The sequence below is a fragment of the Aythya marila genome, assembly GCF_965140915.1.
Source record: "Aythya marila genome assembly, chromosome: 8".
NCBI classification, from domain to species: Eukaryota; Metazoa; Chordata; class Aves; order Anseriformes; family Anatidae; genus Aythya; species Aythya marila.
In genome coordinates, this window is record NC_139049.1 from 21077062 (window position 1) to 21095594 (window position 18533).

Below are 18533 nucleotides of genomic sequence, written 5' to 3' on the forward strand. Positions count from 1 at the left end.
TTTCTGTGCTTTATAGCCATTTACAAGCAGAAAGCACGAACCTCAAGTCCTGTATTGAGCTGTAAGTAGGTGCCACCACTGATGCCAATGAGAAGTACAGCATATAAAGACCTGCAATGTTGTGGCTCAATATCTTTAGCTTAAATATTCACTCTTTACTCTGCCTTTCTTAAATTCCTGCTTCTTTTTTTCATGTAATTGAAACTGGGCTTTCAAAAACTCGTATCTTTGTCTGTCTGCTTCATACTTTTTTGAAAGAATCTTTGAGGTACCGATGCAAAGAAACGATTTTTTTAAGATAGCATGAAAAACTAGCAACAACAACAAATCATTATAGTATATTCATGGTAATTACTACCACAATTGCTTGATGATCTCATGTTGCTTACCGCATACAGCTTTCAGCTAGTTATGCAAGTATAAACCGTGCAGTCTCTCCTTCCTTTCAAAACAATTTCACAAAAAACAACAACAACAAAAACAAACAAACAAACAAAAACACATGGCAGTGACTTGATCTATGACCATTCATGAGACTTTTATCATGTGAGAGAACAAGAGAGACAAAATTGATCAACACAATACCAAAAGCGATTCACAGTTCCAAGTAGCTCAAGCTGTTGCCCACAATATAGGCCATAAAAATCAGATATTTAAGAAGAGGTATGAGGCTATGATCTGTCAGTTTGCTTCATTTTTTCCTTCACAGAGATGTAACAAATGCAGTGTCATTTGTGTAAAAACTTGTTCATTCAGAGATGTCTAGAGTTCTTCCACATGGCATGGGCTTGTTCTGTACTGTGCAGCCATAGCCTGCAAGTTAGTTATCAGAGGATTTTCAGTGCTACTACGGTAACTTCAGGGAACACATTTGCATAGCTCTTTCCCTAGTTCTGCAGTATGAATACATAGAACAAGGAGGCAATCAAACTTTTTGCCCACCATACATCAAGTGCCTTAGTACCTTTCTCCAATCAGGTCACTAAGATGATGAAGCAATGCAACTTGCAGTGCATCAAATCTGAGCATCTTTTTTGAAGTTCTGAGAAAAAAAAAAAAAAAAAAAGGAAAAAAAAAAAAAAGGCAGCAAAAGCCTGAGTAGGAGGTCTTGATGAAATATAGACACTGTAAGAATGGGTTGAAGACAAAGACAAAGTTGGTCACAGAAGGCATGATAATGTTTAAGCAGGTAAATCATCGAACCCCACAGCCAAGCATCTGCAATCCAAATGCTGTTGATTCTGAGTTTACAAGACATTTGTGATAAGTGCTTTTGTTGTAATTAAAAAGCTGTGCTAGGCTACCCAGATGTGTTGTAACCAGTACCTTATCTGCTGTGCCAAGATGAGGACAGACCTCACCTGTCAAAGACAATTAATTTAGATAGCTCTCCACTGGACAGGAGAAGAGTTAATCAGGATTTCTCTGGTAGATTTTTTTTTCCCCAGTGAAGAATGCTAGTTGGTTGTCATTTAAATCTCCCATAGAAAGGTGCAGAATTTGATCAATCTTCTGACAAAACAAGCCAGTTCTTAATCTGTTTCATTTTTGACAGTTCCTCTGCTCACTTTATACACTGGCTGAGAGCCTAGAGTCTGTAGTTCCCAAATTCTGCCAATCCAGAGGAGAGATGGAAGCTGCTAGCCCCAGGATTGGGCTCTCCACGGAGCTCTGGCTTCTCTTTGCAACACTAAAAAGAAGCACCCAGGCAGATGTGTTAAAACAGCCTACATTTTCATTTTAAAACAGGATGGTTTTCCCCTGTCTCTCATTCCCCACGCCAAACTTCAGAATCTTCCAGAGGTGGAAGCTGCATTTAATAAAAGGGCAGCTAGTGATCATATATATCTGAACTGATCTGGGAGAAAGGGTGGAAATACAAAGATGACTGGAAAGACTGCATTGCAAAGGAATAACAGAGAGCAGTAGAGCATTCCTGCAGCCTGGATTTGAGGTATGTCTTTAAGATTGGGCAGATACACAGCGTCAAGGAATGAGTATCATCAATAATTATGCATTAAGCACTAGTAACTCTGCTTCGTAGGAGGTCTCACAGATCGTACACAAATTCAGGGAACACTGAATGTTGCTGAAGAAGAATAATGCCTGCACGATCCTCTAGGATATTATCCTTGGCTGGCAAATAAAAGAAGACAGGATACAAGAAAAAAAAAATCTGAACATGGAGCATCTGTTTTTTGATGCAGTAGAAAGGATGGCACAGGTTGGGTGGTCTCCTGTTCAGTGAAAAGGCAAACAATCTGCTAGGGAAGAGGCTGAAAATGAATGCTAACAGGGGAATTGAAGCAAAGCAAAACAAACAGAGTCCTTATGCAGCATGAAACCAAGATGACAAAAGCAAAATTAATCAAGGATGTAAAGTTAGTAGATTTTCTATATATCAATACTAAAGAGTCTGGGTAAAAAGGGAAAGGAATCAGAACTACCTATTTATTAATTCAGTGTAGCTGGTAGTATTGAAACCAGATGGGAAGAGCTGCATAACTGGAAGTTAAAAATCAATGGTTATAAACTAGTTTGGAAAGATCAAGTAGGGAAAAGAGAAAGAAGTGCTGAAATATACAGTAAAAAATGACATCGTCTGATTTCAGGACACTGACAGCTCAAAAGCAAATTATTTGGCATGCATTGGATCAGTATTCTTAACGCACAAAAACCAAGATGGGATAGTAGCTGCTGTCTGCAAATCACCAAATCATAGAAGAGAACAGGATGACTGGGTGCCTTAGCACCTTCTCTAATGTGTAGGAGCAAAAAAGCTGCACTATCATCTAAGATTTCAATCTGCCTGACATATGCTTAAAATTTCATGATGCTGATACTACTCTGTAGAATTTTTGAACATTATATATGAACATTTCTTAAATGAAAAAGTGAAACTCTCCAAAAAAGTGGGGATTTTATGTGAGATCTTATCTCACAGATAATGAAAAGAGACCAAAGAACTTGATAAAAGAACTAAATATTAGTGGCTATGATGATAGCATGTTTGCTCTTTACAAAAAGGCAAAAAGAGAATGAAACCCAAACAGTACTATGGATGGTGCAGTCACTTTACCAAATTGAAAGCTATTGTAAAGGAGAACCAGCTGGGAGAGAAAACTGATCAATAATTGGAAAATACAAATATTTTATTAAGTATCTGTAATATTAGGAAAGAAAGCCACATGTGTTAAAAAATAAAAAAAATCTATCTCAAAAGGTTAATGAAAACTTCTATATAACCGTAAATCAATGAAAAGAAGAAAGAAAGTTGATAACACTGAACACGGAGTAGAAGTAGGGAATTACATAAATAATTCCTTCGATAAGGGTAGCCAAATTGTAAGAAGAAATGTATGGCTAGAGAATTAAGGATAATTTTCAAATACCTTCAGAAGCCATACAATGGTAACAGTTCTTTATCAGATTAACTTGAAAGATTTGTCAAGAATAATGAAGACAAGAAAGAAGTGTTCAGTAAGTATTTGTGTTTGGTATTTAAGGAAAGGACAGACAATTAGTAATGCGCTAGGAGGATGATGATGAATTACCATGTTACAAAAAAAAAAAAAAAAAAAAAAAAAAACACATGGAAAAACATTGAATGGTAGCTACTGAAGAAAGATATATGTGCATAGGAGACTTCAGATGACTTGTGTCCAAAAGTTTTAAAGGAGCTGACTGAGGAGTCTGTACTGCTATTACTGTTGGTTTTGTTTTGTTTGTTTGTTTTTTCCCTCCTAAGATTTGGAACAATTTGGAAAGTTCCAGAAAGATGTGTGAAAACTTGTGTTGTGTTAATATTTAAGAAGGATAAACTTAATGACCCAAATAATTACAGTCCTGTCAGTCTGAAATTGATCTGGAGCAAAGCAATGGAATGGCTGACAGGGGACTGAATTACTAACTAATTAAAGAAGAGAAATACGTTAAATGCCACTCCAAGTGCAATATGGAAAATAGATACTGTCAAACATTTGTTGGCTTTTTTTTTTTTCCCAGTTGTGACTACAAGTAAAACACAACACTTGATATACTTTGATTCTATATGACATTTGATGTGGTATTTATGACATTTGAGTTAAGAAACCATGACAATACAAAATTGACATGTTACACAATAAGTGAATCAAAAACTGGTTAACTGATATTTCAAAACTTGAATTTAAATGGGGAATGATCACAGAACGGGTATTCTGTTGGGATGGCTGCGTGGGCATACTCTAGTTAACATTTTTATCAACAATTCGGAAGAAAAACCAAAGGTTTGTAGAAGACTCAGTCATGAAGGGATTGCTCAGTAATAAAAAGAAAGGCTCACTGAGACTAGTTGACACAGATTACTGGGAGAGCTGGCACAAGTCAATAAAATCAGATCCAAATGTAAAACCATAGGAACAAAAACTTCAGGGGGATAGGCTGGCTATTCCATAAGGGTTTGAAAATAGCTAATGGGGATAATTCTGTAATTACACTATTTTTTATCTGAGTGTCTGGTTCTATGACAAATAATTGAATAAATTAGCATTCTTACCCCATGCTGCTACTATTAGGTATGAATGCACTTCATGAACAATATACAAAACCAACTATCCTGCATGGAAAAAGGATTAAATGAATCCATATTTCATCATGCTATTAGTATGTATTCACAGCTCACACTGAAATGGTTCTGAAGGGAATATTATGATATCTTCAGAGAGTATGTCTGAAAAATAACACACAAATTCTTAACAAGCCCCTTGGCAGCATATCAGAATTGAAGGACCCTCAAAGCTGAACATGTGAATGGCATTTCTTCCCTTTATTTAGTTTTAGTCTTACCATAGAAATTCTCTTTTTCCTTCCCCTCATTGTAGTGGCTGACAAAATAGCAGTTTCTAAAAAAACAAATCTTTATGCCATGCTTTTCAATTTTAGGATTGAACCTGTGTACCAGAATCTGGACAAAATTAGATGGTCACAGTTGCTGCATTACATATGCCAATGCTGACAGACATACCTGCAATCTCCAACCCTTTTACAGACCCAGTCTGTATATGTTTAATTCACATATAGACCAAGTTAAAATTTATACATCGAAGCTGGTTGCTTTTTACTGACAGTCTTAGCTGGACAATATCAGGTTAATGTAGTTACGGTTTGCTACTGTAGAAACCTTCAGCAGGTCTGCTGAAGAAAGAGAAGTTACGTAGGTCCCACTCATGCTTATGTCAACTTGCTAGCTGCAAGTCGAGCTTCACAACTTTTCAGGAGATGTGAGCTCTACCACAGCCCTTCAGTCTCACAGAAGTCTCTCAGGTAAGTGGTGAATGTCCACTAAGGGTTTGCATGACGTGACTTCTGAAAGTGCTGCAGTCTGAGGGAGTGCTGGAAGGATGTAATATTATGGATGGGATCCAATATACTTTTCCTACAAATCTCCATTTCTGTGTGTGTGTGCAGGTGCATTTACACAGAGAAACGAAAACATTTCTTGTTCTTCTGTGTGTAGGTTCTGTGAGCTGGTTTCCCAAAATTACTTGGTATGTTTGGGATAGATGCCTTAGATATCCATAATGTCAATTAAGAAATAATTTAGGCATAGTTCATGTTTGCATGCTGCAGAGTATAATACTTTCTAGAACAGAGATCTTGTTTTCTTTGAGTTCAGTGAACTGTCAGATATGATTACAGTGGCATATACATCAATAAGAATAAAAGTGCTTAGCACGAAATTATACACAAATTATGTCAGATAAAACATATCCAGCAAGAGATATTGGAAAATTGTATACATTTATTCATATCTTTAAAATATCCCAGGCACAATTTAGCAAGTACATAGAAGCACATTCTCCAAGTGAGAGCAAAAACTAAGTAGCATGTAGCACATGGCAAAACATCTAAAATAAATTGCATGAAAGTTTTCTAAGTCTACAATGATATCTGCTATGAATACACTGTTCAGCGCTACAAAAAGGCAACCAAAGAATACATGTAATAAGTAGCATAACATGAACTTTCTACATCATTTTCCTAGAAGCATATAGTAGCAACTGTATAAGAACAGAAAAAGGATTGTATACTGTATATACACGCATATGTGCACACATATACAGATATAACTGGAAGGCCACAACAACAAAAAATACCCTGGAAAAATGATGAAGGGAATTTTGAATGGGGTGCTGTATATAAAAAACAATGGATACATTAGCAAGCATTCGACATGTTCATGCTAAAACCACATCCACAAGTGGAATCACAATTAACTCTTCATCAAACTTTCCATGCTGCACCCATACTGGATTACATGGTCCTACACCACATTTGGATGCTATTTTAGGAGGAGTCAAGAGCTTTCATCTCCCATAACCTGACAGAAGGGACCAGATCTCATACTTGAAAGAAAAATACCTATGAAAAGAGGGAACTCATGGAAAGACTGGGGAAAAATAAATAAGTAAAACCCAAAGGGCTTCTATTTATCCAAAAGATGGGCTAATAGAAATTTCACTTTCCTAAGGGGCAGACCATTATAGTAGCCCCATTTAACAAGGTTTGTATTGCATGATGGAGCGTTCCTCAGGCCACGGACTTGATTCCTTTCTGATAAAACTAAAAGATGTGGCATTCAGCCCATGGGACCAAACTAGAGACTGTGTATGGTGTGGTTATCAAGTACTTAGCACTAACAGTTTCAGGCTACAGAGCTGATCCAGCTGAGCTCATTTCTCACTAATGTAGACACAGGCTCCAAAAACATACAGAACAAACATGAATCAACAAGTACTACAGCCTATGTTTGCCACATAAGAGATTAGTCTTCTTTGTTCTGACTTGCCACTATCTGGAAAAAAAGGCTTTCCCTGTAGGCACTCTTCATGTTTGCAGATGTGTATGAGAGTCTGTGTGTGAGGAGGGGACAGATTAACTGCCAAAAGAGCAGTGAGCACCCAATTTTTTGCTCCAGCCATCCTCAGAAATACTATTTTCAGCAGCAACAATATGAAAAAGCTGCTGGCATCTTTGCTACTCTTCTACATGTGCAATTCCCATTAAAGAGATGCCACAGATATCAAAACTTGTGATTGCTGCCCTGCCAGCATCTCAACACTACCTGTGTCAATGAAGTCATTCCCTTACACTTGTGAAGTTTTCCTTATAACAGGACACAAAATTGTGACTGTGAGCACTGAAGTAGGTTCATGAAAACAAGTTTAACTATTTCTGATATTCTAAGGAAAAATGTCAAGTTTAGTAAATACTTCCTGACTGGTTTCAACAATTTATATGCTGCCAGCTGCTAATGGCACTCACAGAGCTCCAGTGAAGTGCTCTGGACAACACATGATATGAAAGTAAGAAAAAGCACTACTTCTGCTACTTAAACTACATCTACACACAACTTACGTTATTTATTACAGTGTTAGAATAAAATATATAACATGCTATCATGCACAATACATGGTTAGAACATGCATTAGTTCAAGTTTACAATCTCTTTATGGCCAGTAAATCAGGACAGCAGTGGCAGATGCTGACAGCTGCATATCTTCATGAATTCCCAGAAATAGCAGCAAGCAATGCAAAAAAAAGATGTGAAATCAGCTGTTTTAGACACCCATAAAATGGTGATTCTTTGTGAGTTAACCTTAAAAAAATTAAATAAATAACCAAACCCCAGTGAGCTCTTTCACACCTCATTCAAAAAACTGTTCAGCACCTGAGGTGAGACTGTGCCCCCAGTGAGGTCACTGCTGACTTCACAGTGTCCCTGCCTGTTGCTCTTCAGCCCTGGTGCAGCATCAACAGTCCCCTGGCCCCACCCAAGGCAGGGAACGGGGCAGACTTTGTGCAGCTCAGGGGCTGTGTAAGTCAGCTGGAGAATATACATAATTCAACAGGGTTGGAAAGGACCCAAAGCTGAGGCTACATGAGCCTACAAAAGCTGAGGAGTGGGTCCTGGGATGCCACGCATTACACAGAAGCCTTCCCTTTCACTTGGGAGAGACTGCCTCTTTCTCCTTCAGCCTGTTTCTGGAGGGTTTGCCTGAGACTCCAGCGCAGACCACACACATGAGACTTTTGTGGGTTATGCAATACAAAGCTTACAAAATGCTTGTTTTTTTGCTTTGTCATTAGCTATATGTCACAACAACAGACAGAGAAATACATATGAACCTGGTAGCTGGCTATTTATTCACCATATCATTCTTCACTCCCCCATGGTTAAGTCACATTCCTCTGCATCCTCCCAGGAAAGAAGGAACAGAATGAGACACATCTGCTGAAAATGAAACACTTTCTGCTCAAAAAGAGCTAATTATGCCTAGTCAGGAGAAACAGCCCTTTTTAGTAAATACATGATTCTCCGATGTATGTGGTACATAGAAATGCCCCCAGACAGCTCCTGTGTGATCCTTTGGCACTGACACCAAGTTTCCCTCCTAAGGCTACCCCTAAGGTTTCTCATAAACAAGCCTCAGACTTGCTCAAGCACCACTAACGACATGTGCTCTATGAAACGTGCAGAAAAATATTGTCAGCAACATTTAAGCATCTATTTGGGAAGTGCTTCTGATTTTCTACTTGCTAAGAACACCATCCAGTTATAATTCATGAGTGATTACTTATTTAATTTGTACTTACCTGGACATGTCCTCTGGTTGAGCATTTGTATTCTGCTGCCAGCTTTCTTTGTGCAGGGCCCTACTTTTGTCTGGACCGTTACCAGGTGACTGAGCACTGCCTGCATCAGCCCTCCTTGTGTTGGATGGGCTCCTCTTTAACATCATCAACTATGCAATGCATTATGTGCACGTGGTGCTTCTCAGACAAAACTCTGCTTACCTCAGTACCCTGGAGTGCAAAAATTTTACCGGGATGGTTGCTCTACTCAGGGTCTGAACTTGCCAAAGTGATTTCCATTACTTTTGAATTGAGTCCTCAGAAATTCCTAGATCTGTAGAAGTGGGTCCTCTACACATAACTGAAGTTGTGCCAGGCTGACTTCTACCTCCCTGGTGGTGCTTATATAGACATCTTTGACTACATGGAATTTGCCTTTGCCTTTCCCTGCAAAAGACATTTTCTCTTCACTGGTAATCAGCAGCGGGGAGTGGAACAACATATCTAGATAGGAGCTAATGGCACACTAAGAAACAGAGTATTTGGGAAAGTATTTGCAGGAGAGATCAATGATACTCCACTCGTCAAACATTTTAGGGACATTTTTTAGAAGTTGGAACACCATCTGCTCCTCAGTAGAACTCTTCCTCAGCCCTTCCTGCTTACTGCTGTAACTGATACAAGCAGTCTGCAGATGGAGCCTCCCAGCCCAGATGGGAAGGGAATTCGGCTGGATACACTACTGCTTTCTTTCTGTGAAGAGGCCACGGTATAAGAGGGAAGTGATCTGGACATCTGGGGGGAATGAGAAGGTTGGGATCATGTCTGCTGTATCTGTTTGGAAAACAAAAATAATTTTTTTCATTATTCAGTTAATTAACTATGAATTGGTAATTAGCTAGTCAAAAAGATTTAGAAAAATTCTGCTCTTATTTAAGACCTCTTTTTTTTTTTTTTCTGGAAAAATATAAATCAGACGGTACTGCAACAGAAAGTATATTAAAATTTAAACTTTTATCAAAACTAAGGCTATGGCAAGCCAAAAATTGTATATTTTTAAAAGTGTCTTTTCAACAACCAACTAAATTACAAAAGAAATATTTGATGACTACTTAGCTGACTGATGGGGAAAAAAAGGCCAAATCATCTGTAAGTATCCCTCTATTAGCAGCAATGGGAAGATCTATTTTGAAAACCCATGGTAAACTCCCTGCTTGTTTTATACACATAACTAGTTGATTAAAATAGGACTGCCTGAATGAATAAGCAATTAGGATCTGATTACATTCAGGTAAACTGTAGTAGGTTTTATTTCAAAGAATTAATAAATGATTCTCAGCTGATGTCTTAACTGCTCTCAGAAGGTGAATCATCAAGGTTTCTTACCGCACAGCCAAGCATTGAATTTTTTTTCTTCAGTACCACAATGCTGATTTTTAACAAATTCCTACAAAGTCATTTCTTTGTAGAATTATCTTTAACACAGCGGTCACAGTTCCTTACTCATATAATAAAAATCATGCAAATATGTTTAGTTTATGCTAAAGACAGTCTCATTTAAATAAGGGAACTGATGTTCATTTCCTCTACTGTGAATGAAGTCTGCTGCAATGTTTCTAAAAGTGGATCTCACTGCAAATCCAAGCCCCTCTACAAACAGAGAGCAACACTTTTACTTTTGCTCTGTGACAACTGCACTCTTAATGACATTCTCATTTTTGCTGTACATTTAGCTGTTCTTAGAGCTACATATTTCTTAGCTAGCCATAGCACAAGATACTGTTTCATACAGCATGCAAGCACTCTACAAAGAGCTGCAGGATGAAGCACATATTTTACAACACATTCATGGTAGTTTGGCATGCCTTAATTGTCTTAAAAAAAAATCTCAGGCTTAAAAATGGTCTTGCATGCAAACACAACTCAGGCAGAATCCTTATGCTGTGCTTGCTGGGATAAAGTCTATGCTTTGTAAGAACATTTCTCATGGGTCCAAGCCCAACTGCACTTCTGTGTGCAGCACTTTCATTGTAACTTTCTCTTAACCCAAATACCTTCTAAACACAAGATCAATTCAACTGATATTCTCTTTTTCACCTCCTCTTCTCACAGGGGAGCTATAGGTTGTCCTATGTTTCCCTGTACAAAATATGTCGAACATTGTCCCTTTTTCTGTGTGCCCTGCATTCTTCAAATCCTTCATTACAATTTCCTTATTAGCTTTCTGTCTATCCAGCCATCCATCTAAACTGAAAAGATGAATATGCATATAGCAATAAATCTAGCTCACAGTCTTTTGCTACTAGAACCCTTCATGCATCCATGACCCTTTCCCCTCTGGATTTCATCCCATGCTGTATTAGCCTACGATTGATTGTAAACTCCAGGGACAAGAAACAGCCACTTTAAAAATATTGCTTGTACATTGCCTGTAGCCTTCGGATATGTTGGGCACCTCTTCTGCAAGGCACTATACAAATACATTGCAAATGAGAATATCTGTCTCAAGAGCTTAAAAGAAAGTCAGTCAAGACAGGGAGTAGGAAAGTATTATTGTTCTCTTTCTCCAAGCAGGAAGGTGAGATATCAAGTCACACGAATGTGGAACAGAGCCTGTATTTCAATATAGGTATTCCTATGATCCATGATCATAGGAATGGCCCCAGCCTTTGTCTAACCAGCACGAACACTTAAAGCACTAAAGTAAGCAGTGAAAGCTGAGCTATATTAAAAATAAAATCAGAAAGCTGCATTTACAGTAGAAAATACAAAGGGCAAGAGAGATTATACCCTAGTATCACCTACCAACAGGAACAGGAAACCAATGATCAGTGAGGAGTAACCAATGATCAGGAGGAGTAACACTGGTAAAGAGTTTTTGTCCCTATCCTATAAGAGTTGCAGCTGATGATGAGAATATATATATATATGCTATGAGCATATAAAATATAGATTTATATGTACAAATATACAATAGGAAATAGTATACAAATACTTACATGTAAAAATATCTTTTTTACTTCCCCTTTTTATGATTTACAAAAGCATACAAAGTTTCCTATTGTTTAATGTTAAAGTAGCATGAGTAAACCCTGTGTGTCATGTTCCACACATAACTCTTTCAAGTGTTCACAGTATTGGCTATTACAGTGTTGAATCTGACATTCCAGATGTTAAAATATTCTTAGGACACATTCTAAACTTAAAGCATTAATTTAAATATAGTTTAAATAAAACTCACATGCTTAGTTGAATTATGGTCATATTAAGAATGAGTCTGCTGCACTTGAAAACTTTCCATGAGAATAAGCTTGGAAACACATATTTCAACTAGAGATGAGTATATTTTAAAATTCTTGAACTGCTTCTTGATGTGTAGATAACACTGTGAGGTGGTTAGTTCTTTCAACTCCATTTGAAGCAATGCAAGCTGAGGGAACTATTCCAAATTATCCTCAGTAGGAACGAGGACACACAGAGTAATCTGCCATCATATCCAGACATGCCATCACTTTCTTCAAATACCCAACAGACAAGAATAAATGACAGGTACCATTGCTTTTGTGTTAAGAATAAATGCCGTAGCATTCTTTATCAGCAATGTGCTTTATGGACTTAAATTAATCCTCACAATTCCCTTGTGAGGTAGATAGATACTGTCCCCATTTTTAAAGATGGAGAAGTGGAGAGAGGAATTGTTGTTATGGCTGCAAGGGCAATACTGTCAAAATACGAGTATTTGGATGTTGGAGCAACTCAAAGGCACAACTGGAGATGTTCATGTGCCAACCTTACACTAACACAGTGTATCCTGACAGCAGGATAGTTACAACAGCCAAAGGTTTGGTGTGGGCTGCAGCACACAGTCTTTGCTAAGTCCAGTGTTGCTGGAAAAAAATGTGGAAAGTTGTGTGCAGTTCAAGAACCACGTTTAGCTCATCTCTAATTTTACTGCATATGCAAGTGCTCACATGTATCAATGTATTTAGGTGGTTTCTTAACATTTGCTTACTCATAATAAGACAAGCAGACCTTGGAGGCCTGTATATTTTTTCATATTTCCTTTGTGGAAAATTCTCCATACTGCAAATGGAACAAGTGCTGCAATACTATCAGTACTGCAAATGAGTTGCAAATACAAATTTTAATTAACTAAGATACTGAATAAGTTTTAAAGAACCACCATGTTCTCTGTGTGCACCTGTATATACAGGAAATCTCATCCACCTTTAACTACTGAAGTAAAATCCAGTTAAAGTATAAAGTGCATTTTGTGGAGTAAAACCCTAAGAAATAACAAGCCATGTGTCTGCCTTCCACAGTTTGATCAATTTTGCTTACCGAACCATCACCTTCTTTGTCTTCTACTTTTTAGTTTAGTGTTACTTAGGCTGAGAAAGGCCTGCCAGATGTAAGCAGAATTATTGTAAACTGAGACATTTTTGTAATATTATGCTATTAAGGGAGAGTTAAGAAAACCACTATCAAGACACTGTCCAGTTGGGGTGTGTAAATACTATTGAGTGTTTCTTGGCCCATTTAGCAAATACTTTCTTTTCCGTGATAAACCTATGGCCTCCGTATGGAGCATTTTCATGCAGGAAGTATTCCTCACACTCATCTCTTCCTGGCTCGTAATAGTGGTAGGGAACTTTACGAAAGCCTTCTGACCTAGGGAAAGAAAAGATAGTCTTAAGTATTATTTTCAAGAAAAACATTATATACCGCAGTTGAATTCACTGAAATCCCTTCCATGTGTTGGCATCTCAGCTCCTTTGCTAAATTAAATTGCACAAGGGCTTTCATTACAGCATGACTTGTATGAATTTTGATGTAGAAAATGAAGCTAAGCGTATCTCTTGACGTATACTCATCTTATCAGTCAGCAAGGAGCTGAGGTGCCAGCTCTTATGGGTACCACACGTTTTAGTTGACTCTGAGGAGCAATCAGTCCAGGAGGCTCTATCCCTAAGCAAAGTCTTCTCATGAAGTAGTCCCAAGTTTGCAACCGGTTCTTGGACTGGCTAATTAATGTTAGAATAATATACATTACAAGGAGGTGATGCAGGCAGAACTGCAGCTTTAAGGAAACTCATCCTTATCTGCTGTCAACAGACTGAAGTGCTATCATGCCATTAGCTGGTTTTACATCAAGGCTATGCAATGACAGCTCAGCCGAACTCTGTGAGGACAACTTTAGTCCTGTCACTCCTCATCTCAGGGCACCTACTGTGTTTTCATAAACAAAGAACAACATATGTTCGTTCCATCTGGATGACTCAATCAGTGGGATCTGCAAGTTCTGAAAAGTCTCTCTACTCTTATGATATCCTAATTAAACAGCTGTGACTCAAATGCCTCTTTTTTGGGGGGGGTGGTCTGCCAGGAATGACTCCCACGCTGGAGTGACACAGAATATGGAGTGAGCATCTGCATGAAGACATTACTCTAGGAGCTGAGGACCCCTGAACTGGTTACATGCAGGACTTAAACCAGCCTAGGTACAGAAAAATAGACTTGGACTTGCATCATATATTGTTTATGACATTTCCTGCTTTTGTGAATGAAGAATAGTTTCATTTTATATTTTGCTACCTTATCCTGTAGATTAAAGCACTTAACTTGGACTTTTAAAAATTGTGTTTGGAGTTATACTTCTGACAATAGAATTAATCCATTGTCACTGTAAGGTCACTAACAGTAGTTGGTTGGAATTTATGTCAGTTTACTGTGATAAAGCTTGCAGGACTTGTTTTATTATCTAATTAGAAACCCCCTACTACTCAAAACAAGCCATATATAACCTAGAAAGTTCAAGCAGGTTGCTCAGTGGTTGTGAAATGTAATTTCAGGTAACTATCCAGGACTAATCAGTTTCTTTCACTTCCAGGTGTATTTGGCATTCAGAGAACTAATATATTAATATTTCCTCTATAGCAGTAAAGTAAGTACATTCTGTCAAAAGAATAGGAACATACTTGGTTTCCAGCTAATTCAGAAACTGCAAAAGATCTTTGATTAAAAATAGTTCCTTATGACATCTGATGTTAGACTTTGTAAATATTTTTATTTTACCAACAACAAATGCCATATCAGTACTAAGTATGCTGACAATATAGTGTCACATCAATGCAAAACATTGGGAAATGGCTGCCTGATCCATTTTTTGGATTTATGATATTAAAATCAATTGTGAAATTTTGACAAGACATCAGAATTGTAGATGCATGAAAATAATTTCCTGTGATCTTACTTGCAGTAGGTGTCATTTATCATCCCATAGACGTGAATTCCATAGCAGGCATCCATAGCCAAAATTAAGGTAAACCAACCCGTACTGAGATATGAACCTGACTGGACTCTGTAAAAATACAACATACACAAAACAAATTGCAATGAGAAATTACCCACACTTTATCAAAGAAATATAATCTATTACCTGGGACAAAAGGCATTAAGCAACTTGACAATCTGTCAAAACCATACAATTATTTTGAATTATATTGAATTATTTATAGATACGCTCTCATTCTTGCCAGCATGGGGCCTCAAGCTATTGTCCACAGAAAAAAATACCATGTTAAATATATGAAGTGAAGCAATGCATCTCCCATGAGATGTAAAATAATTTATTTATTTGTACAACCAAAAGATAACAATTACTAGAGTGTGTAAAATGAGATAAAGTTCGCCAGAAAGCAAACTACAGGCAGGGTTTCTGCTGCATGCATGTGGGTATGCACTATCCTCTTCCCCAAGCAAAATATGAATTTGCAGTGGGCTATCCTCTGTGAGAAAATTCACACAGAGATGAAACTTTCAAGGCCATTTTGGTAGAAAACCATTGAACACAAGTAAATGAAAAACAGAACTTTGTGTCCATCCCTTTACACAAACTTGTGCTGTTGTTCTTTAAGATAATAACACAGAGAAAAAAGCACAAGAGGATGCTGCCCAAATTGATAACCTTTGCTCAAATAACTAGTCCCATTAAATCAGTCCAAAAGTATTATCTGCAAGGATTTGGTCACATACTGGCTATGTATGCAAATGTGCGCATTGTTAATTACAGACCAAATCTTGTTCACTCTACGCACACAAGCATTACCAATGGCAGACTGGGAGTCAAAAAAATCACCCATATAATCTGGGCAAGCAACACTTACTACTTTAAAACCTCATAAGTAATAAGAATACACTTAGTACTCAATGCTTACAAACTGGCTGAAGTCCAGCTTTGTGCATGTACTGCTTTCAGTTTGACTGAAATCAATGAAAATCATTATCTTGAAATTATAAATAATGTATCCAGTTTCCAAAGAAAGACACCACAGAAGTAATGAAACCATCTTAATAGAGCCCTAACTTTCAGCCATGTGTGAATGAGAGGAGGTGACAGTGTAGCTTTATGCCATGTCTTTTAGCTTTTGGCTTTCAGGTACAGCAGGGAGCAGTCTGTTCTCCATCATAAGTTAAAGTAACCTAAGGTTTGCACTCAATTAAGTTTGGCTGCAAAAGAACTCCCAGGTAGGCTTATGTGCAAATCAGTTTTCCCCATCAACAAAAAAGTCTGAAAACATTTTTATCCTGAGGTAGGAATAAAGCTTTCTTGTGGGGGAAAAAACAAACAAACAAAGAAAACCCATATAGATATATATATATGTATACACACACACACACAAACACACACATATATATCATACAGCAACTCATCCAGCCTGTAAAACCCAACTTTCCTGTGAGACACAAGAACCAACTTCAGGTGCTTCTTCCTGGTTCAGAGCAAGGACATACCATGGTAACTTCCCTGGTTAATCTGTCAGTCAGTGGCATTTGGCTCAGATTTGGTGTTATTTCCTTGCTCTTTCTTGTTGAAGTTGGACAAAGTAAGATTGGTAAGATTAAGAAGATTGGTAAAAAAGTAGTTGCACAACCTTTATAATAACACTGACCTGACACATACAAAACTGAGAATCAAATTTCTGCTCTGATGAATGCTTACTGTTGTCCTGTACTCAAGAACACTCAAAGGACCTTGGGTTACATCTTCTCTTCCTTGTCCATGTCTAGCATTCCCCACAGGTTAGACTGCATGAAGAACTTCTATCCCTACTTTTCCTGAAAAGTCTTTATCCTTGGGGAAACTCCTAAGCATCTGTTGAGCTGTCTTTGTAGAGCAGAGGAGCATTCCAGAAGCAAGAAATAGAGGGTTAACTTAGTGCTGAAGAATGACAAGTGGGAACAAAAGGCTGGGTGTTAAATACCCATCTTTCATTAGGTGGAGACCAATTGTAATTGTGCTTCTTTGCTTGACACCTCATAGCCACAAAACTGTACATCTGTTTATGTGTCCCTTTAGGGTCTCCGTTGCTTCGAACAAAATGTTCTTCTGCTGTCTAGCAAGGAAAATTCCCAGCCTGGTTCATGTTACTTCAGGGCAACATCCTGCCATGATAAACAGCTGTACTGCTTCTAACTTGCTTTCTGCTTTTGTACCAGAGGAACACTATCCTTGAACTTTTAAAGCCATTTAGAATCATAATAACCATTTATAAAAACACTGTGAAGATCAGGACCCTTCCAATATTGGAGGTTTATTGGAGAGTACTATATTGGCAGTAGGATCTGAAATTTGCTATACTCAGGAGGAAGACAGAATTTTAAAAAAGAGTTAATCAATATTTCATGTCCTGTTTTAACACCATTGGACCTTAGTACTCTCATCTATATACTACATTGGAAAGATAAATAAAAACAGCAGAGTGAGTTCCCAGATACCTTCCCTGGGAGATGAAGTACATGACAGAATATAGATTATGTACTTTAAAACAAAGCACTTATATTCCTCCCATTTTTCCCTTTCCTCTGAAGATACGTAGGAATATGAGGGAATACACTTAAGCAGTGGGGACTCTGGATGATTTGGTAACACCTTAGAATTCAATCTGATACCATAAACAGACTTTCAACATTCTAATGAAAGCAATATTAAAAGTGTGAAAACAATTTTAGTTGTCCCTAAAAAGTCATAAATCTCTGAATACTTTTTAAAATATCATCCCATAAAACCGTAGTGCAAAGCAGTGTCTCAGCCTTTGCTATTATGCTAACACCATGCATGCAATTTCTCTCTCTACAGGAGAGTTTTGCATGTTTTTTGGCCAGAGTTTTTTTGAGACTCATTTGAAAGAGTTTCTCCTGTTACTGTAATTGCATTCAAATTTCAAATTTTGCACACTGAAAGTAAAAGAATCCTCCAGTTACACATAGCATGAGTCTATGTTACTGCACAAATCTGAAGGAATATGAACATTAATCCCAAAATAGTGAAAGTAGGAGTTTGTTAAGCATCATCTGCAGAAGTACTATAGGCAAATCTATTGTGATATATGTGTGTGCAGCAAATCCAAAATTGTTCCCTATGGCTCCGAGTGACTTTTTCTTATACTCTAGAATTAATGGGGCACCAGATCTAGGCAGGAAATTGTCTCAACAGCTCAAGAGAAAATAATGCACTATTTTTCAAAAAATGCATTTAAAAAGAAGATGATTTTGCTTTCAAGACATGATTTACAGCTGGATGCAGCAATAAAAAGGCAATGCTCACAAAAAGTTATTTTCTCTGTTTACCTTGAGAATGAAAGTTTATTTTGCATACTTCCTACTTTATACGGATTCTTAAAGAAATGTTAGTTATCAGGGTGAAATTCATTCTGCTAAATACCATCCAGCATTCCTGGAAAGTACACAGGCCTATGCTCAGCATTAAACAATTGAAAAGACCAATGAAATCAATTAAGATGCTTAAAACAAAGTGTATGCTAGCCTATTTTGCTCTTAGTGAAGGTTTAACTGTTTAAAATGTTGTTATTTCAGCTCAGAATAGAAAAGCAAGTGCCAAGATTACTATTCATTTG

The 18533-nt window shown here is 37.5% G+C and overlaps 1 protein-coding gene across 3 annotated transcripts in view; it reads right to left on the bottom strand.

Annotated features, from left to right (window-relative positions):
* Nucleotides 1-10311: 10311 nt before the first annotated feature.
* The window catches only part of ST6GALNAC3 (ST6 N-acetylgalactosaminide alpha-2,6-sialyltransferase 3), a gene marked incomplete at its 3' end in the record, with an annotated part of 226033 nt that continues 217811 nt past the window's right edge, over nucleotides 10312-18533 (bottom strand). For all 3 annotated transcript variants that reach the window (XM_082766335.1, XM_082766336.1, XM_082766337.1), the window contains exons 4-5: nucleotides 14870-14977; nucleotides 10312-13287 (exon numbers count right to left, since the gene is read on the bottom strand). In XM_082766335.1, coding sequence (XP_082622461.1) covers nucleotides 13101-13287; nucleotides 14870-14977 — 295 coding nt within the window. The remainder of the gene's footprint in view (nucleotides 13288-14869; nucleotides 14978-18533) is intronic.